This window comes from Callorhinchus milii, unplaced genomic scaffold (assembly GCF_018977255.1).
Source record: "Callorhinchus milii isolate IMCB2004 unplaced genomic scaffold, IMCB_Cmil_1.0 Scaffold5, whole genome shotgun sequence".
In the NCBI taxonomy this organism is placed as follows: domain Eukaryota; kingdom Metazoa; phylum Chordata; class Chondrichthyes; order Chimaeriformes; family Callorhinchidae; genus Callorhinchus; species Callorhinchus milii.
Window position 1 is genome coordinate 12,476,673 of NW_024704746.1, and position 27,614 is coordinate 12,504,286.

Below are 27,614 nucleotides of genomic sequence, written 5' to 3' on the forward strand. Positions count from 1 at the left end.
ACAATTCTTTTCCTCTTTACTCATTGTAATATTTTGTTTTTCAGCTTCGAGAATTAGTAAATATATGCATTAACCCAGATCCAGAGAAGAGACCAGATATTACCTATGTGTATGAGATAGCAATGCGCATGCATGCACTTTCTTCAGGAAGCTAAAGCAAATCATGCATCATGAGGAAGAAAGACCAGAAGAAATGAAAAATGAAACTCAGTGTTTCCATACTATCATTACTCCTTGTTACTCTGCCTAGGGATAATTGTACAGAATCCACTGGCCTCATTGGACAGGAAGTTATATATACCCAAATTAAATTAGTTCTTATTGACAAGGCTCTGTATGCTGAACCGCATTTGTTAAATAACTACATCCTCCCGGTGGCCTTATATGTGTTTTAATTCATATACTGTTGCTGTTTTCCTTACATTTGATAGTTTAAAAAAATTGGTGTGCCTGCATTTTTCAAAATCATATATAAGTCTGTTTTCTAAGCATATTGGACCAGACATTATTGTGCACTGTTACGTAACTCATCCTTTTATTTATAGTGTTCATTGCATTTTGTAGCCTTTCTGATATTTTATGCTGATTTGCGCCTCTCCCCCACCCCCCCATAGTCAATTGCTGACATTGTATGAATTAGCACCAAATGTTATGCAAATCCAAATTTGGTTTGTATGGACCAAATTCTAAATTGCTTGAATGTTCCTTCAAGGTCCTAAGATGCTAACAAAAACACTATTAAATATTCAATGATATTGATGGTTTCTAAAAGGTGCCTTTGTTTTTGTTTGTATAAGAACTGCAGTTTAGTACTGTAACTTCAGTTGGCGATTGAATGTCACACCACTGTTATTATGAAAATAATCATTTAGTTTTCCTTGCATGTTCAAATGTTTACAGAAAAATCAATAATAATAATCTTTGCATTTGATATAGCGCCTTATCACATCTTCAGGACGTCTCAAAGCACTTCATGTGATATGAATTGCTTTGATCCTTAAAGATTTCATTTTTGTTTTGAGGGTGTATTCTCTAGTTTCTTCTGGGTTGCTCCTGTACTGAAGTGCACTAGAAAGGCTGGTAAAGTATTCAAGGTCATCACAAATACCTCTGAATCAGCTTCTAGAAAGTATACAATAGAGACCAGGATAATTTTTGCCTCCCAAGTTCAATCTATTTCTTCCCCACCTTCCCCCCATTTTTTTTGCCCTGTGGTGAGGCACCTGATATCTGCCAATCTCTTCCTTCCGTTCCCCAACAGCAGTACAGCTGAGCTGAAACCTCAGCCAAGGAAGGGACTGAAACTTTGTCCCACTCTTCTAACATGCAGTGTTGTCACTTTGCTCTCTTGAGTATTATGGTTTTGATCAAGGTGTTTTTTAAATCATTTTGAATCACCTAAAACAAATTTGTTGACTTTTCAGGTGCAAACAAAACATTTTTGCCTAAAACATTTAGTGTTTAGCCAAAGTCAAATACCAAATATTTAACTGTTAAACAAATTTGCCTATGCGTCACAAAATCATATTTATAGCAAAAAAGTATCAGTCCTGAAGTGTTCAGGACAGCAGCATATCAATAATGTGCCTTGTTTATGTAATGTGTTTAACCTGGCAGTCATAGTGGATATTTCAAGAGGAGTTGGAGTGCAGGACATATTCCATAAGTGAGGAACACTTGATAACTGAGGAATGAGTTGTAAGGGTGTTCATCAAACTCCTCCACTGACTCAATGTGGTGTTGCACCATGCATATCAGACATCCCATGCTTTATCTTGTATCTGTGGTGCGTTAACTGTTAACAGTTAGAATGGATTTGACGATGCTGCAATTGGCCTCTGTCCTTGGGCTAGGAAGGGCAATCGGAGAAAGTTCTTCTTCCCTTCTTGCTGTACATTGATACCACCTTGATGTGCTGCTGATGTTCACTTTGTGGGCTAAGACATGATTTTGAGATACTGGAGGCCACAAGTAAGAATGGGTCCGTAACCCAACATGTTTGGTCATTTTAAGAAGAGGAGAAAATCAGACTGAATATTTAATAGGAAAAATAAAACCATATTCCGCAGTTATAATTTCGTTGAATATTTTGTAATTTATTTCTTTATATGATGGGGACGATAAGTACAGTGTGTAATTTAATATTCAGCACGGTGTTTGCCTTTTACCTCTCTCCAAACAGTGACTGCAATCTTGAAAAAACATAAGAATGGTGCTAAAGAATAAGTTGACCTTTCCTGAGCTTGAAATAGGGCAGATTTTTTACAATTTAAAAAGTGCATTAATTAAATGAGTTCGGCCATTTAACTGCATATGTGGATTTAAAATATTGGTTGCAATACATACACAGAAACGATGCAGTAACTGCACTTCTTCAACATAATTGTTTAAATAAGTATCTTGCCCTCATCCTCTGTGATTCAGTGGTTAGATGCATCTCCAACTGAAAAATCTGAACTGAAACAATTATGCAAATTACATTCTTCATTCTGTGAAGGGATATTCAAGCTGTTACACAAAAAACTAGGAGTCAAAGGCAAACAATAGGATAATGTAATTTCAGAGAAATCTTAATGCAAAACGCTTCAAATAAATCTTATCCTGTTTCCTATTGGGTACTTGTGATATCAGCTAAATGTATTCAGTGGACACATGTTTGGTAAAACTTGGCATATCTTTAAATTACTTCTGGATCATTGCACGGATACAGACCATCAATGTGCATTTTAGATTTTCACGAAAATAGCTAATAGTGAATAATCTGCCTTTGTAGGATAAAGTAATTTTTATAAATCTTTTAGCATTTTCAGTCTAAACTGATTTGCGCTTGTAATTAAATTTGAAATTGATTTTGTTTGTTAAATCCTGCCAATTGAATTCATTTGTTAATTTCTGGGGGAAAACAATATTGAAAACCAAAGGACTCCATGTCCTGTGTCTTACATTTCTGTAGAAATTATGTGTTTCAAAAGTGTTTGTATTTAGTTATTAAATAAACGCTCATACCGAAAATGCACAAAGGATTGCATTGCACATATTCCCAAGGATTTCACAGCATAAGACTATTTTAACGTATTCACCAAAAAAGTGAAACAATAATTATACCTTATGATAAATCCATGGCAACATGGCATATTGTTATAGTATTAATATTTTTCAATATAAAATATTACAAATGCTACTAACTGCATATTTACTGATGTGAGTGGGATTGTTTATTTGCTCCAAATCTGTCTCCGCTATTTCTGTCTCAAGTGCTTTTCAATGTAAGCATTAGCTTGTATCTGATTTAACAAAAATGTGTAAGTTTTACTTTTCCTTCCTCTTTCATTATGAATGTATGTATATAAATATAATTACATAAAAATCTGGTTTTAACAAAATTATTTTGTTTTAATGTTTATGTTTGAGGGTGAAAATGTTAAGCACTTAGGCAAAGTCTGGTTTAACACTCCAATTACAAGAAATATACATGTCCGTCTAAGTCAGTTTCTGAATATAATTGTTGTTGATCAGGTAAATATAGCGTATTAAATGGCTGGACTGGATGGCACAGCTATCAGCTCAAGAAGGGTATTCACACTGAGTGGTGTTGCTAGTTCTTTAATTGCTAACATAATTTTCCAGGCTACAAAATAGCTATTTACCTTGTCATTTTATAATGACGAGTAGTTTTTATTTGCTTTATCATTTGATATTTTATTTGTCAAGATTGGTTTTTGTTCATATTTGTTATGCTGCCATTACACCAACAGATATTGTTAAAAAAATGTACGTTTCCAAAATATTTGAATTAGCTTCTGAATTATTTCAAATTTATTGATGTAAGTAACCATTTTTCTTAACCTGTGAAATGTTTTAATGCAATTTATTCAATAGCAATGAAAGATGGACTTACACTTTTGTGCTATATGTGAATGTGTGAATCTTACGTTTTAAACTGTGGTATTTGTTTTATGATTATCCTTAACATTGATAGATTTTTGTTCACACTTCCCAAATATCCTATGTTTGTTGGGAAGAATATCAACCCTTATAGTCTAATATGCATAAGTTAATGTTCGATAAACATTATTAATGCACTTCAAAATCTAGAATTTTTCATAAAGTTGTTTTGGACTGTTAATATTTTACATTGATTAAATTTGAGCAAATCATTTATTAATGTAAATTATTGAAGATTATTTTGTCATGTTCATAATTACAGGAATATGTCTGTAGACAGTTGTATAAAGTAAAGAGAGCCTTTGTTTCCAATATCAATATAAAAATATATACAAATAATACAGGATAATGTGCGTAAAGGATTAATTAAATATTTTGTTCTCATGGAATCCCACAGCTTTAAACTTTTATTTTAAGAATACTTATTAAAATAATGAGCTGAATGCAGAAAAGCAGAACTTTATATGGACTGTATGCATAAGAGCACTGATTGAGAACAAAGTGTTTGCATTGAAGGGTTACCTGCCAACACATAAACACTCTGCTCCTCAATCAGTGATCTTCTCTATATACTCAGTGCAAAGTTCGGCTTTTGTGTATTTAACAATTGAACTGTCAACGGAGACAAATAAAGCGTGATTTCTATTTTTTCAAAGCTTGAATTTTCAGAATCATTTATTCCACACTTTTTTGCAATGGGCTAATTTTATGTGTGCCTGTTTTCTTTTTAATACAAAATGTACCCCCTTTAACCATTCCTTCCAGCAAATGATGTGGCTTTCAAAGAAAAGAATTTATTAATGAGTTGTGCCCTTTTTTATATATACTTACTGGCATATAAGTATGATTGTTTCTGACAAGTCGTTTTAAAGATGTGGTTCCTGCATACTATGATTATTAAATGAATTTGGTTATTTTATTGTGAAATTTGAATATCGAATAATGACGTGCCCTGAAATGTACAAACAAAATTTCCGCTTTTGCTGAAGTAATTTAGGGTTTTGGCTCAGTGATACATAGTGTTACATTTTGTGAATGTGTATGAAAGGTTAATTATACCATTCTATTTCTGCTTTGTTAAATCCAATCAGTTCTATAAATCAAGAATAATAATACTGACTGCCAGAGATAACCCTTGTGCCAGGAATGGTTAGCTGCACTATCTTAATGCCATCTACTGGTTACTTAGTTCTATTGCACAAAATGCCAAAGTTATTGAAAAATTTGTACGCAAAATACTCATTAAAGCTATCCTCTCAAGTAAATCTACCATTTACAATATTTAAATTCTTTAAAGCGATTTTCTACTTATGTTACATACATGCAGTCCCTGCTTTCCAGGGCATTTACCTTCCATTTTTCAAACCGCACTTTTTCTGCTCTGATTATTATGGAGTGAAGGTTATTTTCTCCATATGGTTATACATGTAGTAAAAATAAAGCAGCGAGTGCATCTTACCAAAAATATTCCTGGATCGAACTAACATACTTTGTGTGATATTTATTCAGTTTTAGAAATTTGATAATTATATACAATAAATCAGTATATATGACAAATATATGTATATTGAATTTTTTTATATATACATATATACACGTATATACCTTTTCAGTTGTACAATAAAAGCACATTTGTACTTAAGTGGAGTTGGCGTACCTATTTAGTCTCCAAACCACTGAAGGGGACTTCATCAACATTGAAGGTTTGAAAAACTGTTTTGCAATACACAACACAATTTGTAATAAAATGTTGTTGAGTTGTGGAAGTCATTGCCACTTGCACATGAGGCAACAACTAGAATGAATGTTTTGTGCTTCTCTTTCAGAATGGCAACATTCCCAGTTTACACGTTGCAAATGACTCTTGGCACCATATGGTAACACTGAAGTCCAATTTGCTGTATATCATGAAATGATTTAATAAGAAATATATAATTATTGAACATCTAAAATGATAAATCCTTTAAGAATCCAATCTAACATTCAGTTTTTAGACATTTGATAATTATATACAATAAATCAGTTTATAGGAGATATAGATTTATATTTAAATCAAAATTAGAAACCATTGTCTCCTAGTGACTAACATAGGAACTTGAGTACCTGTATTCCTCTTGGAATACATTTTAAATATGTGTGATGGCTGTTCAGGCATCAAAAAACAAGTGTCCCATAAAATGTTTGTTCTCTGCTTACAATACACTTCATTCAATGGTGGGCAGTCGCTAAAAACGTTTAGCAACAAAATCTATATAAGGGAGGGAAAGTGGAAAAATCTCCATTGTGTGCCCCAGGAAGGTTATATATAATAATAATACTTGCATTTGATATTGCGCTGTATCACATTTTCGAGGCGTCTCAAAAATCTTCACAGAATATACTGCAAAGTGAATTGACTATTTTGTGGGCGAAATTTTTTTCCCCAAATTTCTGAAAATTAGTAAACCTGTTTGGAGGATGAATACAGATAGTTTATTTTTAAATCATTGTTTTCAACTTTTTATATTTCTAATTCATTATGCTTCTGTTTAAATTACAATTCTAAATTGCAGTTAAAATGCCAGCCATTTGTTACTGGAGCTGCTTAATCTTTCAATGAAAGAATCATCAAAGCTTCAAAAGAGTTTGTCAAATATACTGAGCGTTCTTTTCCATGGATTTTTCTTTTCCAAAGACACAAAGATAATAAAGCAGCAATGTAGACTCGTATGGTTTAGGTTTGATTAATCATTTGCTTTGAGGTTATCAAAGTAATTCTAAAACTCCAGACTATTTCATATTTATTTCTTTTAAATACGTGAGAAAACATGGAACAAGAAAATGCCACTGGATCCATCAAGTTTGCTCCTTCAACAAATGTTAGGATAGCTCAGTGTGTCGCACACTGATGTTCCAAAGCTTTGGCAAAAGTCTCGCCATTAAGAGAGAAACTCCACATACGAAAGCAACTCCTTCTGTTTTCCAGTCTTGGCTGCAAACATGAAATGTTATAGTTGTATCTCGTAGCCTCACTCACTCCCCATCCCTTTCAAGTACTCACTCAACCTTTGTTTCAATGAAAACTGATTCAATCAAACTGAACCCAGAAGCTATAACCCCAGAACCGTGCCGATTGCATCTCTTTGAAGCAAAATGCCTATTGAAGGTAGAATACCCCAAACTGCACATACTGTATGTAAAATGCGCCCTTGCTAATAATCTATACTTGCTTAGAATACCTTGCTTTAGCTTTTAAAATTCACTGTATAACGTACAGCTTCACATTGATTGAATGCTTTCAGTTTGTATATTAGAGGGGTATTTCTACAAGTAGTAGCTCTGCAGTATCTGAGGCAGCCAGTGTTGTGGGATTTGACCAGTTCACACTGCTTCCTTTAATAAAACTTACTGGGGAAAAAAGTGTTTTGGCTGTTTAAACACTACATATTGCAAAATTGTTGCAGAGTTAGATTTGCTGCTTTATTTATCATAACCAGATATGTTGTTTTGTTAGCAGCCAGGACCTTTCATTCTCAAGCGTTTACTTTCATCTGGTGTCCTAATGGAAGCTTTGAAGTTTGTGTTTTTTTCTTTGATTTCATTTTTATTTATCTTGTGCTTTCTGCCTGTCCTTGAACAGAAAGCTTGCTACCTTTATCTGCAAATTATAAATCTGGTTTAAATGTGACTTTTCTTAAATATGGATTGCCATTCAAAAGTAAGCATACTGGGAGGCACCCATACATACATAACAACCTCAGCTTTGCTTTAGCCAACATATGAGAAGTTGAGCTTGTTTATATAAGCTACACTAAACACTTTCCTTAAAGAGACTTGAGTTAAAAAGATTTATCATTTTAAAAATGTGTAAGGACTATATAACGCAGTGCATTGCAAAATAATTCATCTTCACAAATCCTCTTATGCTCATACAACAGTTACAGGATTATGCTTTTCTCAGCTAGCCCAAATGAGACAAACTGCTCAGCCGTTCACACAGACTTCAATTATTGGTGTATTTTCATCTAGGGATAATTGTTTTTTATACTATCTTCCATTGGCTCCAACTGAGGATTTTGGTAATCAGTTTTTTTTTGCATTAACTTTTAAAGCAACATTACCAATCTAGCTTAGTGGTTAGAGCACTCGCCTTGCAAGTGACAGACCTCGGTTTGATTCCCGGTAAGGTGAAACATTGAGCAAGTTTCCTTACTCCACATGCCTACCTAGCAGTAAGATAGGAACCCGTTGGTCGTCGATTGCCAGATCACTTTTCCAGGGATAATAATTCCTTCAAAAAAATAATAAGTCGGTCACTTCAATCCACGATTGTTTGTGAGACGCTGCTGTGCGCAATTGGCTGTTGCGTTTTGCCCACAAAATATAGTCAATTCGCTTTACAGTATATTCTGTGAAGCACTTTGAGACGTCTTGAAGATGTGATAAGATGCTATATCAAATGCAAGAATTATTTACTACTTCCAAATTTGCATTGTGTTTGGCCATAAGATACTATTCAAGGGATATTAGAAGCTGAACCCATGTTGTTATAGCTTATTACTCAGGAATAAATAGTGTCTGGGAAGAAGTGAACTGGTTGATTTAAACTATTGTCTTTAACTTAGACTGAAGGTCCATAGTGCAGGACACCACCAAAGTTGAAATACGTGAGAGAGAAGATACAAAACTAACTTGCATTTATATAGTGCCCTTCATGTGGTGCAGCACCTCGGAGCCTTTAACAATAGCGGAGCATGACACCAAGCTGTGAGGAGGGATGAGGTGATCGTAAGCACGGTCGAAGAGGAAGGTTTTCAAGCGTGATCTGAAAATGGAGAAGGAGGAGGGCAAGCAGATGGATTGAGGGAAAGAGTTCCAAAATTTCGGAGCATGGTGGCTGAAAGCACGGCCGCCGAGGGTGGAGCGGAGTGAATGATGGGGAGTAAGCGAAGAAGAGAGGTGTCAGGGTGTGAAGGGATTTGTAGATGAACGTGAGGATTGTGATGTCCATCAGTTCGGTTACTGCATGTTTTATCCCATTGAGCCTTTTTTTTAATCCAATTGTTCAGTTATTTTCTACAGTTGGTGTACATGAGATAAAGATGAGGTGAATCAAGAAATGGTAGTAAGCTTGAGTTGTGAAAGTCATGAGAATTTGAGTAGTAAACATTCAACTGTGTTGAACTCTTAGGAAATAATTAAGATTAGATTTTGCTTGTTTTTTTTATTTCAACACAGGGAAGAAGAAATGAAGAGTGTTTAATATTTTGAGCTTGGAAGCAACAGAGGAAAATTCCGAGGAGCTACGACTGAGTATTTTTGTAGAATGTATGCTATGACAAGCTCCTGTACTTTACCACTTTAACATTCATACTTGTGATTGAGCAATAAATTTGTACATTACTGTATGTTCTATTCCTTTGAGCGTTTTTAATCCAATGCGAAAACCCATTTTCTACAGTTATCGCACACGTTTTAAAAAAAAGCAACTCTTGATTCATCATATTTCTGCATTTCATAATTTGTCCCCTGCTTACTGCGGTAAGAATTCTTGGATGAAGCAAAGTTATAATAACCTAATGATGAATAACATCAACCTTTTTCTTAAAAACAAAAACGCTTCAGATAAGAATATCTGACATAGTAAAACAATTGTGCTAAGTGATTGCTGGACCCTTCTTAAAAAAAATCCAAAGGTTAACCAAGCCCTTTTTCTGTTTTGCTTTAAATCTCTATTTGCAGAAACAGGATTGTGTAGTTTTGCATGTCACTCGTGTGATGCTGTCACCCTCCAAATAGATAGATGATGTGCCTCTGAAGTTTGAAATTCAAAACTTCCTTCTGTTTTTGAAAAGAGGAGGGAGTTTCTCCTAGAATTCTGGCCAATATTCCCCCAGATAAAAATAGTCATCACCGCATTCCTGTTTCTGGGACAATGTTGCGCACAAATTGACTGCAGTGTTCGCCTACAATGACTTAACTTTATAGTGAATGCAATGAAGCAATTTGAAACATCTTCCTGAAGTGAAAGATGCTATATCAAATTATTCACCAGCAGGTTTCATTATTGCCAGCAGGGTGACCATTAATTGAACAATCTAAATGGGCAACAATCTAAATGTTTAGTTATGTGGATTTCATTGCAATTCATTGAAGCCAAGGTAATCATCTTCAATATCCTACTGATTTTGAAAGCTGGTTCAGGGATGCGTGTGTCAAAAATAAGCCCAGTCTTTTTAACATATGAATTTTCAACACTCTAAAATTAGAAATTAAAAATTTGAATTGACACAGTGTTTCTGGAAAATGTTAGCTATTCCCAGTTATATACTCAGAAAACAGTTAAAAAAACACCCTAAATCCCCCCAAAATATACAGTCAATTCACTTTGCAGTATATTTCATGCAGCTCTTTGAGAAGTCTCGAAGATGTAATAAGGTGCAAGGATTATAATTATTGTATGCTCAGCTGATATAAGAATACAACTCTTGACCTTTTGTGTTTACAGAGTCAGTGTGCTTAGCCTTATGAGGATGGTCACTGCTCCTTTTTTCTGTCAGACCGAGACTTGGAATTGAGTCAATATTTTCCAAATATTGTTTGGTAGCTGTCTTGCTTTATCTGATATTCTTGAGGTACAGTATTTCATCTTGATTTACTTGAATTTTTTTAAAATATGTATCTTACGTGACATCTTAAAAGGGACAACCCCAACCCAAGTTGATTCTAGCAAATATCAAAATTATTTCTTTTTGAAATAGCCTTTCTACTATGTGTCGAATATCTATAAAATATTCTGTCATAATATAATGAGGCGATAATGAGCTGAAAGATCTATAACAACCGATTTTGAGCTCAACAATGAGTTAAACAGTGCACAGGAGTAGGTTTTGTGAATGCTCGTTTATCAGCCTTGAAGATAGCAACAGAACCATTCCGTCAATTCAATCAAGTCACTCGAGAGGCACACAGAGATAAACGGTGCGTTTCAGTTGCAATATAGAATTATGCTGCACGCAGGCTAATTAACCTTTAGACAAAATTGGAAGTTGATCTCGAGTCTAGAGGAGCTCAACAGGTAACTTGAAACGAGGCTTGCGGAAGAGCGCTGAGGTACACAAATGCTTGCTAATAAAACTGGAAGTCATTCTTCTACTAAAGTACAACTTATTTTATGGCTGCCAGTATAGAACTGGCCTTTTTAAGTATCTGGTAACAATATGGCCACGTTGGGGGAAGAGAGGCAGGATGCCAAGTTTATAACTCACAGCAGGAAGTATTTCTGGATTCGTTTAAGAAACAATTTGAAGGTAGGATTAGTATTCTGGAAAGATGAGATCAATTGAAAGAGCTTTTTCATCCAAATCTCTTGTGCAGTGTGAGGCTGTGCTGCACAAGAGTCAGAAAGAAACTTTTGGATGTGATGTGATTTCTTAGAAGAATTGCTAACACGTTATTTTGGGTTCGCTTTGCAATGATTCCAGGATTATATCACACCATGTAGCTCTCCACTTGATATGCCACAGTTACAACAAGAAGCTTGCTTTATTTAGCAATGGATCACAAGTTTATCAGAGTTTTAAAACAAATTGGGGGTCGGCCGGGTGTTTGACACATGCGGAAACCCATCACCATGCTTAAGTGTATGCAAACCAAGCTGAGATTTCCATGCATCCCACCAACACATGGAAATCCCAGAGATAGATTGTTGGGATGGAATGTACACTCTCTCCCTGGAGGAACTCATCCTGCTTCCCTAATTCCGGAAATATTAGGCACAGATTGGCAAGAGCCAAGGCTGGGGGATCCCAGAGTGTGCGTTGGGGTACTTCTGGAGTCTAACCAGCTAAAACCGCATAGCGTGCCATTAAAATTGCTGTCTGGCAGGCTTTCCTGCTGCTTGTCCAGCTAAAACCACCCTACTCATTAGAGCTTTGACTCTCTTCCCCCTGTGACTGGTCTGCCCTTCCAGGTCCTGCCCATGAGCCAGGTTGGCTGTGCTGTCATCAACAACAACAACAAAATTACATTTATAGAGCGTCTTTCATGTCAGGAGGACGTCCCAAAGCACTGAACAGTCAGATGTCGGGGCCCGAGCATGGGGGAGGGGTGCTGTAGGGGTGAGGGAAGGCAGAGAGGTGGGAGGGAGACCAAAGGCACGGTCGAAGAGAAGGGTCTTGAGACCGGCCTAGAAGGAGGCAAGGGAGGAAGCGAGGCAAAGGGACCGCGGGATGGAGTTCCAGAGTGTGGGAGCAGAGAGGCTGAAAGCCCGGCCACCGATGGTAGGGCGGGTCGGGTGGGAGACATGGAGCAGGCTGGAGCCTAATGAGCGGAGGGAGCGGGCAGGTTGGTAGGGAGTCAGCAGGTCAGAGAGGTAGGAGAGGGCAAGGCCATGAATGACCTTAAAGGCAGTATCCTAGAATACTGCGGACCCACTTGGTTCAGGAACTGGACTATCAAGATCGCCACAATTCCGACATTCCATTGCCAGGCATCTTGGAGTCAGTTCAGCTCTAAGGTGATCCCGCTAACCTCCCACCCAAGGAGAATAATCAGAAGAGTTAAAGACTCCTCTTGGTAATTGTTTATCTCTCCCATTGTGACTGGGATGCAGCAATCAGACTCTGAGGCATTATTTACACCTGGGAATAATAACTTGTCAACTGTAATAATCGCTGGTAATCGTGCTATTCTCAAGAGTTAATGCTGGAATTTTTGGAACAAGTACAAAGTCAATCAAATAAAGAACATTAAGCTGAACTCTCTCAGGCACACAACACTTTAGGTATTAAGAACATCATTACAACAAAGGTAAGAATTAATTCAGGGGTTTGTACACTCTAAAACTAAATCTGTGCAAAACTTGTTAGTGGCAATACAATCATTCTTTTTAAACTATTAATTATCTTATTAATAAACACATGTGTTGTAAGTGCCTGACATCCTTTGCAATTAACTTATCTCTTAATACCAGGCTTGCTTTGGGGTTCTTTTGTGAATGTATTGTATGGCAATAGCAGCTGGTTATGTCCATGATGAATGAGATTCTGATACTTATTTTCATTCCATTAAAATGTGCAGAAAAATAGTGGCTTTTTACATAGGTGCGTTTCTCATAAATAAGCTTCCCACCGACAGGGGGAAAAAAAAGTTTAATACCTTGCATTCAATATTTTCTGCAGATCATTGCTTAAATCACACAAACACTGTAGCTTCACCTCTGTTCGATAGCATTCTAAATGTCATAAGGCAATAAAAATATCAGTGATTTTTNAAATATATATATATCATCTGTTCGTGAATTTCTTCCATGCAGAATTTTAAATGGACCTACCATTCATGAACTGAACAAGGATGTTGAGGTAATTGGTGCTATATGAAAAGGGTTGTTCTTTGACAATGTTTCTGTTTTGTTCTCTCAACTTTGTACTCTCAGCAACCATCAGTGTCAGTTTCATAAGTTATCTATCCCCGAGTTGCCTTTGGCTGCACCCTGATGATTTGACCTCCAATAGACAAAATAAGCTAGAATGAGTAACTTGCCAAGTTTTGCAAAGTGCTTTATACTTTAGCGCTTAAAGTAAAGCAGTTTGTTGCTCCTAAATAACACGATAGTACTGAAACATCTGCAGTGTTCAGAATAAAGCCATTTTGCAAAATGGCCAAGGGATACATTTTGGCCTCAGACACAAATCACGCATGTTTTGATTGGATCGTCAGTGGGTAAATATAATTTATGAACCAAACTAACTCTCAAATCATGATGTTATATGGACTGAGATCACAAATATGTTTCTGGAAAATACCAAAGATTTTGAAGTTCAAAGGTACCTTTCATTTTATACTGGTGCTCTCTTTCAAACCGGTTAACCAGATTTATTAACAGTGTCAAAGTATACATTGAATAGGAGAATTACGTAAGTAAATAATAATAATAGTAATCATTGAATGGAATACAGCATCTTTCCCATTTCAAGGTTGTTCACGGGATTTACTGTAAATTGTAGTGATAGTGTGTTTTGGAGGTGAATACGGCCTATTGAAATGAACATGAAATTTACCATTTTGTTTTGAGAAAGAAATAAAATGGAAAGAAGTTGCTTCAGGTTTGACCAAGATGATGCACTAATTATGCACTTACGGACACTTAATATCTAGAATCTGCAATGTACTATTACAATGTACTTGAATCCGCAATGCACACCATTGCTGCATATTTAGTGCATATTGAGGCAACAACGTAGTTGTGATTACTTGGATCAAAATTTTACTGACTGGTCAAAGAATCTGTACGAGAAACACCTGGACAAAAAGAGCAAATTAGTCTCATTAAGCCAGATCATAGACATTATCCTATCCTGTTTCCTCCGTTTAATTACTCCTTGATCACCAAAAGTATTTGAGCAGCTCAATACCTATCTCCATTATTCAAACGTGGCTAATTTCCGGAGTTTAATTTGGAGTTTAATGCTACAATAGCATGTTGAAATACTGTGCCGTGACAGATCTGAGGTAGGCCTTATTCATTGCAAAAATGTGTTCGCTGGATTATCAGGTTGTAAGATACTTTTGCACCTGGAGCTTTGTTAAGAGCAATGACGGATAAAACATAATTCTTTACATAAATTGAAGCAGGGAAGTCTTGCAGCAGTTTGAGGAAGTAGAGTTACATATGACAATTTGGTAACTGTTGTGTGCATATTCTGCTTCTGAGTCACATTAGAGGTTGTGATGAATGAATGTAAGAAATCTGTTGTCATCATTTGTGCCACAAGTGTACAATAAATCTGAACCTTGCATTCTTGTAAAACCCCAAGCAAATAAATAGAATCATTCAAGTTATACTGGGAGAAATTTGAATCTGGCGATAGATTGTTTTATCAGTGGCTTGATATGAATATCCACCTTTTTTAAAAAAAATCTACGCAATACGTTTTATTTTGTTTGTCAAAATGCTGCAATATTTACTAACAGATAAACACGTATTACATATTGGAAAATTTTATGCGAAGAATTATAGACCAAAAATACCCACACATATGGTACTTCAGAAGAAAATCCATTATCTTTGTGAAGTTTGCTGGCACTTCAATAAGGTAATGGTTTAAAACAAAACAGAACATTCTGTCCAAACATACTTGTGCTCATTACAGGAATATTGCAGTGATAATGAAGTGTAAATGGGTTTAACTGCTGGGTGTGAAGGATTAATATATTTTCCTATAGCTACAGGTAAGTAGGAATTTTAACTTCTTTTCCATGATCAAAAGTTCAAAGATCATATTTATTTGATTATTGAATAACACTATATAAATCTGAGAATGATGATTCAAAACACAAAAATTGGTCTCAGACTCTCAAGTAGCTAAGGTTAACCGATGACATTAATTAGTATGTGTCAAGTAATTGACAAGATAAAGTTTTAATCGAGGAGTGGATACTGTAGGTAAAGGTCATGACCCTCAAATGAAGAACTTTAACCCACCAACAGCGAGGCTAGCCTTTTGCATCAAGATTAGAATATGTATGAGCTGTTAAGAATAACTGTAAATAAAGATGGTCTATGGTTCAGCCTCGTTTTAACAGTTATTGCTTCTGCAGACATGACATGATGAATAGCAGGTGTACAAATTGAAAGCAGTAATATCAATCTACTGTTCAAAGTGTTACTTGGTACACTTTCTTCCTACAGTTTGTATACGTCAACAAGGATGTCTGGATTTATTCCAGTTGTGAGCCAGTCTTAACAATAGAATTGCTACTATCAGGACATAGTTCCAGGAACTGTTAGTTTCTCTCCGTTTTCTATATTGGCCATTTTGCTGTGAGACAAATAATAGTTTATTTCAAGTCTCACTTCCTCCATTCTGGCGTGAAGGTCCACTGTGAATTAAGATGCTATACTTCACGCTTGACATTTAATCTATACATGTAAGTGTCCCGAGAGGCCTATTATTTTGTAGAAAATAATTTATGTAGGACATGTTATGATGTAAACATTCTAAAAAGCATTTTTAGACGATGATTTTCTTCTGAATTCTTCCAAACATTTTTTTAAATAACTACCAATCCAAACAGTAAAAAAAAACTGTTTAAACCTTCCAAATGTTCACTTTTGAATTGCCTGTTATAAGCACAGACAATGTATGAGCAAGTATCCTCATGGGACTGCTGATATCCCAGGCTCCACCATGTAAATGTGATGTTCATCACATTAGCATATTCCTGTGGAAGTTAGAGTCAGGTAAATGGTCAGTATAATGGGTTGATATGAATTGCAAATAATGGGCCATGTGGACTGCTTTGGGGAAAAGTCACCAACTGAAATGGTTTAATAATATTCAATATGAACTGTGTAGTCATTTATAGAATGTAATTTTAGCATGGGCGGTGCCATTTATCTTAATTATTTTGCAGGATGTTTACCTATTGTTAAGATTGAAGTGGACATTGTCTTTACGATTATCAAAAAAAAATTGAACAACACTAAACTGTAATCATCAGAGATGTTGCACCTTTGCTACATTATTTTGAAGTATCAAACCCTCGTTATATGAGGATATTCTTAGAAGTACCCGTGGCAGCTCCTGTAGGCTGCCTTGCTGTGACCTCCAATGACACTGTATCAGGATGATGCATCCAAGACACTAGAAAACAGTTGGTTAAGAATGTCACCATCTTGTCCATTTATAATGTATATATGGTCACTTACCCTCATTTCGAGAGTATTATCTCCAGACTCCTTTTTTGCATACGAGGAGAGATCAGGCTATCGATGTACTAACTTCGGAGTCAGTCAAGTCACAGGAACCACAAATTAAAAAAAAACGATATAGCTGGGTAATTGATGCTGCAAATATTGTAAGAAACCGGCTAAGAAATTTCATTGTTAACAGGTAACATTTCTAGGAGTTAGAGATGGAAAATCAAATGCCCACAGAAACTCAGAATGTGATACATTCCATCAGCATTCAGTCACTGAATTCTGTTGAGAGTGTGAATTATATGTGGGTCTGCACAGCTTGGAAACATTTTCTCACACTAGCAAGCATTATTCTTCATTGGCCAATGAAATATAAAAATAAGTGAATGCAATTTACATTTAAAAATGCTTTATTTTCTGGAATTGTACTGACAAATTATTGATTTGTTTTTGGACTGAGGGCTGATCCAGGCATAAACCTGTTCTTTCCAATTATCCAGCCAAAGCATAAGCTACATCTGTCAAAATTCTTTCTTGAACAGATCATGGTAGACTATTTAAGTTAGCAAATTGAATTGTAAGTTATTTGAGTTTTTCTTTTCAAAAAAAAGTTGGAAAGAGGGATGTTTCTTCAGATGAATGCCGTGTTATTTTTAATTGTACTGCTATTCTCCCAATTAAAACACAAACTAAAATGATTGTGAATGAAAGCCATAAATCCTGGAGCAAAGTGAATTATTTTACCTCTTGTCCTTTCTCAGTGTTGGTTATTAGGACATATGGCAGAATGCTTTACCAGCTGTATTCTTCCCTGATTTCACGGTGCCGTATAAACTGGAATAAAAAGTACTCCTGATGTTTTACAATAAGAACTTACAGCTTTCAAAAGTTTAATAAGCAATATTAAAAGGTTATTCAGCACAATGGGTGGTTCAGGTTGGCAAGGCCCCAAAAGAAGGTGAAAATTTGGTGGTGCTGACCTCATCATGTTCCTTAGTGTTTCCAGGAAATCATTTTCTGTGACAGGCTGCAACAACAATAAACTTCAGTCAAGCTCTGCAAAATTTGATGTGTGGAGCTTTACAGAAAAAAAACATTGATCTGTGCTGCAATAGAACAGAGAAGCAATGTATGGTCAACAAGACATAGTGTGTGCAATGTACAGTAAGAGGAATTGAGAACTTGAGATGTCAGTGACTCAATTTATCTGGTAGTTAAGGTGTTTATCCAGAGCCTGATTGAATAATACAGTAGCACTTGGCTGCAATAATTTCGCTTTGTATTCTTGGAAAATTTTAAAACGGCGTTACACATAACCATGTACCATGTACCAAAAAAATGAATCAAAACAGTAGTTAAAATGAAGGATGGTAATTTGATTAATAATGCCCTGATATATAAAACTAATTATGATAATAATCCTTGCATTTGATATAGCACCTTATCACATTGTTGAGATGTCTCAAAAAATGTTTCACAGAACATACTGTAAAGTGAATTGACTGTATTTTGTGGATGAATCGTGGCAGTCGATTGTTTACATCAGTGACCCACAAACAGTCATGGATTGAGTGACCAAACTCTTATTATTATTTAGTTTTTAAAAGGGTTGTTACACCCAGAAAGTGATCCACCATTCGGCTAATAACAGGTTCCTACTTACTGCTAGGTAATCAGAGGCGCATGGAGTAAGGAAGCTTGCCTAAGGTTTCGCCCCATTCGGGAATTGAAACTGGGTCCTCTCGCTTGCGAGCGAGTGATCTAACCAATGTGACTCCGATATATATAAAGAGGTCTACATCCCTGATATATGAAAAGTTGTAAAATTTCATACTCCAAAGTGTGGTTTTGGTTACTGTGCAATGTGTAGCAGAGTATCAGTGATGTACTTAGAGCAGAAAAGTATCTAAAGCAGATTTAATGGAAAAATACAGATCCCTGCCACTCTATGGTGCAGTACATCCACATAATTAACATATTGCACCAAGATGCCTTGCTTTCACGTACTCTGAAGTACTTTCGACTAAGTAGAAAAGAAATAGAACTGCTATGCTTTGCTTTCTGCACCTACCACTGAGTTTGTTCTGCAGAAATTTGCATTGACATTTCCCCATAGATTTCATATCACCTTTGTTACATAAAAAAAGATTGTGAATGAATGACTTTCAGAATTGCTGTCACAATGTAATTTTTTTAACCATGATCTGTTTTGTTGCATTTTAAATACATATTCTTTGTGTCTATTCTCAAGGGCCTACCGTAATACTTCAGAAAATAAAATGGACTTGAACCGAAATATATCCAGTGGGATTGGTGCTGAGCTGAACCATTTACTAACCAAACATTGTTTCATGTGTTTTTTTTAAAATATCTTGTAACTACAGTGTGGTATATTCATGAGGGATTTCAAAATCATACTTTTTTACAGAACACCTGAATTAATTGAAATGTTCAGAAATTGAGAATCTGCTTCAAATATAATTTCTGTGCATTATTTATTATTTTAGCTGATATCTCTGTATAATGCTATAAATTGACAGCAGTAATATTTAAGATAAACAATCATGGACAAATTTAAGTATAAAAGGGATATGGCACACATTCTAATATTTATTATATGACTACGGAAAACTATAAAATTCCTTGCAAAGCAAATAATGCCTTATTCATATTTTAGTGACATATTTGCAATATTACCTGCTGAATTAAAAATGTACCTGAAACCTTTAAAATGCACTGCCCCAGCCATATTTGAAACATAGATGCCAAAATTGAGCAACTCTCTTTACTGTAAGATTAAAGGAAAATCCAACTGCTGGAAATTGGAAGCAACAGAAAATTGCAAAGCATGTTGATCAGTTTTGAGGGAAAATATCTTGGCATAATGGTTACTGAAAATGTTAGCCATCCTCTCTTTGAAATGTGGATTCACCTACTGTGCTTTGCTAGCTTTTACTGTTTGTTTCAGTATTTCTGTATAATGGCAACACCATCTTGAATTCATGTGAAATAAGCACACCAAATTCAGCACTATAGTAAAAAATCAGACCTATTGTCAGACAGTAGTACATACAGTGTATTAGTGTACTCCTCTAACTTTTTTGTGGTTTATCATGTTATCTGAACTTCTCGCTGAGAAACACATTCTTATTTATGCGCTGACCTGTAGCTAATACGCTTCATGAATCATGTTTTAATCAAAACCATGAGAGTGAATCTCAAAGTAATGCACACTGTTATCTGAAGCTTGAAAATGTGTTGTACTTGCATGCAATCCTAGACATTTGTTTAGAATTCCGATATCCTAAATCAGTGGTGGCCAACAAAATATAATCATAGAAATAACAAAATAACATAAATGTATGCCAAAAATCAAGAAATATTTAATCAAGGAACATTAATTTTGTTGGCCGACCAAAAAAGGTTGGCCTCACTGCTATAAGTCAAAAAATATTCAATCACAAAATGTTTATTTTGTTGCCCACCATGACCTAAATGCTTTTGGAGCTGTCCTGTTGGAATTTTGCTGTCATCATTTAAACTTCCATTGTGGCTGCCAATAATGTCGCATTTGGTTGTGTCATCTATGACATGCAATGGGAAATGAGCTGTTGCTTTGCAGTATTGTGACACCAGATCAAGGTTATAATGAAACTTGAGTGGCACGATGTTTGGAGGTTTTATTGAGAAATCCTGTACTCTGCCTTACAGAAGTGTAATGCTCCTTTATGTAATTCTGCTTTATTAGGGTATAACACTACACAGGCCCGTTCACAGAGGACCACTACTCCAGTATATTCCATACAATATGGACTTCAAGTGAGCAGAGCCAGGTGTTAGAAGTGAGAGATCCAAAGTATGTGAGCTTCAAAGATCTGGTTAGCATCAAGCAGTCTGGCCAAAGTGCTTAGTTGTAATTTATTCTTTCACTTGGCTTGCACTGGAGTCAGAATTGTCAAAAATCACTTTTTCCTACTAAAGCATAAAGTACTCAGTGGCCTGAAAAAAACGTTTAAATTAAAGACAGAGTTACGAGTGCTGCAAATAAATTTTTTATCATACCATCAGGAACAATGTTACTTGATTTCATCCTCTTTAAATTAAATATTGTTAATATTGCTCGCAACTGATGTCCAAGATGAAATGCATGATATTGCCGCTTTAAATCTTTAAAATGAATAATCGCTGTCAGCCAGGATATTGGCCAAAGATTCAGATGCTCTATTAAAGCAATACTGTATTTTAGAATGGAAGGTGCATCATGTTCCAGCTGGAAATTGATAATTTGTCCCACTTTCGTTTTTTAAGGTTCACCTAAATACTTTGATTATTTAGGTCATTTATTTTACAAGGTTTTCTTAACTGATTTTTTTTGTTGACATTTGCTTTAGGACTTTCTGAGTCACGAAACATTCCTCATCTCTGCGCTCTTTCTCTTTCCCACCCCACAGCCAGCCATTTACTTGCCTTGTCTGTATGGCATTAAAGAAGTTTGAATCCTTCTGCCGTACAGAAATTTGATTTGGGAAACTATCAGCCAACTTCCCTTCTCCCTTCCCATTGCTGCAATCCAACAGTTACATTGAAAAGTGATCCTTCAACACTGCACAAACTAAATCATTATATTTTTCTTAAAACTAAGGTTTAAGCTACTTCCTTATTAGACACTGGAATGCTTTCAGGCACTCTCATGCAAGGAGGCACATCCTTTTCCAGAGTTCTTTAAAGGTCAAACTGTTTCTGAAGTCTAAACAGTGAAGAATTTCTCAAATTGGTTAAGTCATTGCACTTTTCGAGGGCTTACTAACCAGATATAAGAAGTAATCTCTGGAATGTTCATGTGGATATAAATAAAGCTGGTTTATGCAAATTGATCACAAGATTGCTTTGAATGAAGAAGTTCATTTGAAATACTCACCCTACTGTCCTCCCATTGCAGCATCACCTTTTTTTAAACAAGTCCAATGTTCTTGTTTCATTCCCTGTTAGTGGTAACCTTTTTGTTGTGATATACCCTCTGGGTAAAGCTATACTCCTCGTATCTGTCCTGAAATTGCCTGGACAACAATCCCCCAAATAAAATTGGTCATTCACTTCATGGTTGTTTGTGGGACATTGCTGAGCAGAAATTGTCTGCTGTATTCACCTTCAAAATACCCACACTTTACAGTAGTGGTGGCCAACCTGTGGGCCCTGGAGATGCTTTCGTCCATTGGTTAGGTGCACTAATAGTCTGTATGGACCTGACAACCTGCTATGCTTTTTTTCCATCCTCCTCCCACCATCCCATACCCCTTACACCCCCACCCACTCCCCCGCACATTCATCCAAACAACTTCAGCACAGCTGCAGTGCAGAGGCTGAATAAAATACATCATCTAGAATGTCTTCAAACCCAGAGGAAGGTGCATTTCAAATGTAAAGGAATCCAGCTGCAATTTTCTGGTGAGACTGGGGACTCTGTGGGTGCAGTTGCCCATTCAATACAAGTGGAATGTTTAGCATCCTAATTACAACCAGGCTCCAGAGAGAAAAAAAACTTTTTGTATTTAACAAAACAATTATGCTTGGCAACGCGATGCAGGTGCCTGTTTTTTTCTGATCTCTATCTATTATTTCTTTGCTTTGGGGTTTAAAAATTTTTTTTTAAACAGTGTTTACAAGATGAAGATTCAGCTGGACCAGCTGGGTAACATATTAAGGCATTACACGTTTTAAAATGGTGCCAGGGGAAGCTTGTACCCACAATGCGCTGTGTTTTAAACATATGCTCAGTGCTAATGAGATGGTCCCATTGGTTATAGTGATGTTCTAATGTGGTGACTTCTGACATTTCAAGCAATTTTTGGTGTTCAGGTAGCTTTGTGTGAACCAAATAATATTGGTGGTCTATTCATCTAGCACTATGGGGAAATGTACCTATTTCCTACACACTGTGAACACCCTTCCTTTGCAATCCTGGGCAGCTTTTCTTTCTCCTCTACCTGCAATCTCACAGGGAGATGGGAAATGTTGGCAATAGTTGCTTACTGATGACTTTGTATCGCCAATTCCCCAGTGATGGAAGCCGAATTGCCTTTTTGCTAGCATTAAAAGAACAAATTGGGGATCGCTTTGAGCAATGTAATGCTTTAGGCAAACTATTTAAACGTAGTCCCCTGACCACTGAGATAATGCGCTGAGTGAATGAAAAATACTTCACCTCCCCTTCACCACATGGTGAATAATGAATCTGACTCATTTAATGAACTAACTTGAAGAGAAGTAAATTTAGATCTTACTACAAGTGTTATTCCTTTAAGCCATTTTTTATTTTAAAATATTGTGAATTGCATTGCAATGTCATATTACCTTCATGATCCTCTAAATTTAGTGATGGGTGTGTTTCCTCACCAACAAAATGACTAACAATAGAAAATTATCAGTATCAGATTTACAGCCTGTTTTAGGTTTAGGACCATTTCAAATCAGTTCAGTTTTATGGAGAATAAGCAAAGTATTGGTTTCTAATGTATACTGGAGGTAAAGTTTTCCAATGTTTCTTTATCAGCAAACCATTAAGGACATTGAGTGCGTGACTAACTCTTTTGAATAAAATTAATATTGTTGTCGCTGAAAGTTCTTGAGCATCTCTCATGGGCAAATTGAGAGCTTTAAATGGACTATAAGTGAATGGAGGTCAATTTAGGTCATACCCACCCCATTATACAACCAAGCAAACTGTTTCTGAAACCACTTCCGCCAGGTGGTGGGAAGGAGCAGGTTGTGTGGTGCTGACCCAAACCTGATCCATGCTGCACATTGCATGATAAAACACTATCATACTACTCATTCACTGCAAATTATGCAATATCAGCACTCCCAACAGTTGGAGCAGCAGGAGAGCGAGGGGAAAAATTTGCCTAAAACTAAAAATCATTAAAGCTGCAAGACTACTGTAATGGAGCTGAATCTCTTTCTTCAAGGTGGGAAGATGAAACAAGATAAAATTAATTACCACCTTCCTCCACCCCCAAACACACACGTATAATCTAAGTGTGTGTAAATGTGTATGTAAAAAAAATACAGTCAATTCACTTTACAGTCTATTCTGTGAAGCGCTTTGAGGCATCTAGAAGACATAAAAAGCGCTATATCAAATGCAAGGATTATTATTATGTATAACTATAATTGACAAGGAGACTTTAGAATGCCTCACCCCTCCCTTACCTCCTTCAAGTTCTGCCTCTTTGACTGCCATCTGTCACCCTCCTACCCCTACCATCCTCTCCCTCCATCCCTCCTGATCCCAACCACCTTTGGGACGTCCGCCTGACATGAAAGCTGCTATACAAATGTAATTTGTTGTTTTAGCTGGAATCTAAACAGTAGTTCACAGGATGTTTGGTTCATCATCTTTCACCCTAGATTTCTGCCTTTAACAACCTCAGGGTATCCATCTCACTGCACCAAATATTTTGCTGGCCTGGTGGAAACTATGGTCATAATAACCATACTTACTGATTAAATGTAAAGCTGTGGTTTATTAGTAATTTCTTAAATTTCTTAAATTGTAGGTTTCAAAGCAAGATAACAAAGAGAAGAAGTTTTAGTCTTTAACTCTCATGGTTTTGTTTCTATAATAAAGGTTTGGGAAGGTTTCCAAACTGCATTTTTCACGCAAAAACTTTTATGGTGAAATTACGTCCCATTTATGCCGTATCTTTCTCCCTGATTCGGCATCAAACACCACATTGTTCAGTGCTACGAGATATTACTCTTAGGTGAAGGGGGCTATAAAAATGCAAGTTGTTGTTGCGCATCATTTTCTTCAACTGGTATCACAAGTAAAAATAGCAGTTTAGCAATAATGTATAACATAATATCAATGTCACTCTGCCTCCCTGCCTCGCGGCTGAAATGTGCGTGGTAGACAATATGCTCCATTCTTTAAGGGAGCCTTGTGAGTGCCTGTCCATTCTGTTGTACCTGGTTCACTGACTCAATGTAGTGAGCCAGAAATGTTCTCTGCAACTTAAGTGATCAGTGCTGTCTGTGATTGGTCAATTGTGTCAATGTTTACATCCTCCAGTAGGGTATAAAAAGCCCTCTGCACACTTCAGGCATGATTTGGTTCAACAAGCAATGCCCACATGTACAAGCAGCAGCACTCCCTGGGTCACTGCCTTGACCTAATGCTTACTGCTGCAGCTGGAGCACACAACAGACAAGCAAAGGCAGTTGGATCACAAATCTTCAATGCTATCTTTTTCATCTGCTTTTTCCCCAATGCAGAGATCGAGTATGTGCATGTATGTGAAATACATATCTGGTTTAAATGCACGTATATTTAGACAAATTTCTGCTTCATTATTTTCACCGCATCCTTTCCCTCTTGACTATAGTTCTGAGAATTAAGGACTTCGATCTTTGCACAGGATGTATACTTAAATAACAGAATTTCTCTTAATCAAAGTCTCACTCCTTTAACATTCCTTCATTCACTAGTTAATGCCTAGTCAGGGTCGTCATGACAGCTCTGAACAAATTATACCAAACTAAAATGTTCTATTGCTAAAAATATAACGTAGTATTGAAAACAAATTGTACTCCAACACTATTTATGTTCATCCCATTTATACATGATTGCACTAAAACCATAGTTTTGTTTCATATTCACAAGTACGACTTCCATTAGAAGTAAAAAGGATGGGCACAGTAAGTTTTAACTTCATATCTTAAGAGGTTCCTATATTTGTTTTCTTTCCATGAAAAGACCCACTTGTTGCTCACTTTCATGCTGGGAGACTGGGTGAAAGGGCTGCAAACTCCTTTTGACCACTGATGCTAGCATTGCTACATGTTGTTCAGCTGACAAGAAATGCACTTCCTGAAGGGCAAAAGGGTCAAAATCTGATCTCCTCTGAGGTGAAACATCTTGCCTTTTCAAGAAATCCCATCAAGCTGTCTGGCTTTATGATTTCATCTCTATTAGGCTTATTCTCTGTATTCCTGGCATCCAGAAAGACAGAATTGCCTTTGAAGATAAATGGGGAGTGAATTTTAAAGGTGTCACAAAGTATTTCATTCTATACCAAACTCTCAATGATGCTTTACTTTGGCCTTTCAATCCCTCTTCATTTTGTATGGTGCCACAAATGTATGATACCTGCCATTATTACCAGGCTCCAACCGAATAAACGTTGCCACATCTGATGCTCCCTTGTTGTTTGTAGTGTGGATTCCCACCAAAACCAAACACATAAAATGGAAACAGGAGACTTCTGATATCTGGCTAGCGATTATCAACAGCACAAGCTGAAGGTCTCAATTTGTGTGCAGCACTCTATGCATTTGGGCCATTTACTGAAAAATCTTGCGTGTTTCATAGATACAATATTTACTGCGGATTCATAGGTAAAATATTTTGATGGCCATTTATTCTTTGTGGTTTGAGCATCTCCTGGGTATTATGAATGCATATAGCTCTTGCATTATTCTACACCTCTGCACCTTTCAAACGTGCAAGCTATTGATTTATCGGATGCTATCTACCACTGGCTGCTTTCTCTGGACATCCACATTCCATTTCACCAGCAGCCTGCTGTGTTTTCCACTCTCCAGAATGCGGATTTGGATTTAAAAAAAAGCCTCATCAAGTCTATAGGAGAATCTGTCATATTAATAAGTCAGTACTGCACATTACATCTCTATCCTGGAAGAATAACTGTAGTTTCAAGCTCATCAATATTATTAGTGTTACAAAAATAAACTCCAAAGCTGCTGAATACAAATTACTGTATATGAAGAGCAGTGCCAATTTCACTGCTCAGTAATTTATATGACTTCTAATTTGTACATTTCAGGCAGATAAGGTCTTTATTTTTACTGTAAAACGTGGAAAGAATGAATTAATCCACCCCTTCTGTTTGGTAAATTAACCTGAAGCTGCTGCGGTGAAGTTCAATACAGGGAGAATGGAGTAAGCAAGCAACAATTCTTTCCCATAACAGGAAAAAAGTGTGTTTTTATCCTTTTCTTTCATTTTTTTCCCCACTTTTGCTGAGTTTTCGTTTATTCTGTTTTTGTATTTTTTTNACCTGCCTCAGCTTTTCTTGTCTGTCACTGCACTGCAGCTCGGGTGACCTTTTACTCTCATTTTCTATTCAGCAGAGTAAATTTGCATAGTAATGACCCTCTCTTTTATTCCTTATGCAATGCCAGAATGCGATAGCGGTATTTAGCTTGTTTCACTTCTTCCTTAAAGTGTGGCACTTCGGTTTTCTTGTTACTCTGTTGGTGCTTATAATAAGAGCGTGATATCTTACAGAAGCAATTTATTACACAAATCAGGTTCTAGAGATGAAACAATTAAAATAGTAAGTTAACTAAGAATAACAGTGACATTTGTATCTACTTATTTCAAATGCTTGGTGCTTTACAGCCCCAAGCACAAAGCAGAATGCATCAGGAAATGGCTCCCACTAATGTACAACAAGAGAACAACTGGAACTTTCCAAAAAAACAGAAGCTGAGGTAGGAGATCAGGTGGCAGGACCGAGAGGAGATAATGTGGAATTAAAAAGCGATTGACTAGAAATGTTAATTTCTTTTGTGCATTCCATTTCTTTTTGTCAGTCGGATGGCTGACATGTGCGGAAAACCCATCACCATACTTAAAGATTATCTAAACCAGAGTTCCACAAATGTATGCCACCTACACATGGGAATTTCCCTGTGTCTGGAATGGAATGCACATTCTCTCCCTGGAGGCATGCCATTCTGCTTACAAATTCTGGAAAGTATTGGGCGCAGGCTGGCAAGAGCGAAGGCTTGGGGACCTCAGAGTACTGCTGGAGTCTAACCAGCTAAAATCACATAGCTATGTAAATTTTTTTTTGTGTGCGTTCAAATTCAACCTACTCTTTTTTTAACATCTTTCCCATAAGTGCTAAGGAATTATGAGGCTGTTTGTTGGAATATTTGTGATTGTGCTCTCCATTGCAAA

At 36.4% G+C, this 27,614-nt stretch overlaps 1 protein-coding gene and 1 long non-coding RNA gene across 3 annotated transcripts in view; both read left to right on the forward strand.

Moving 5' to 3' along the window:
* nek7 (NIMA-related kinase 7) overlaps positions 1-4,600 on the forward strand; it is a 65,099-nt gene extending 60,499 nt beyond the window's left edge. The window contains exon 11 of one of the 2 annotated variants that reach the window (XM_007887322.2): positions 45-4,600. In XM_007887322.2, coding sequence (XP_007885513.1) covers positions 45-155 — 111 coding nt within the window. In that variant the 3' untranslated portion in view covers positions 156-4,600. 2 annotated transcript variants of the gene reach the window in all.
* Positions 4,601-5,777: 1,177 nt separating this feature from the next.
* On the forward strand, positions 5,778-9,329 carry LOC103174774. The gene is made up of 2 exons (XR_487383.1): positions 5,778-5,822; positions 9,163-9,329. It is a non-coding gene; the product is annotated as an uncharacterized LOC103174774 (long non-coding RNA).
* The last annotated feature ends 18,285 nt before the right edge of the window (positions 9,330-27,614 follow it).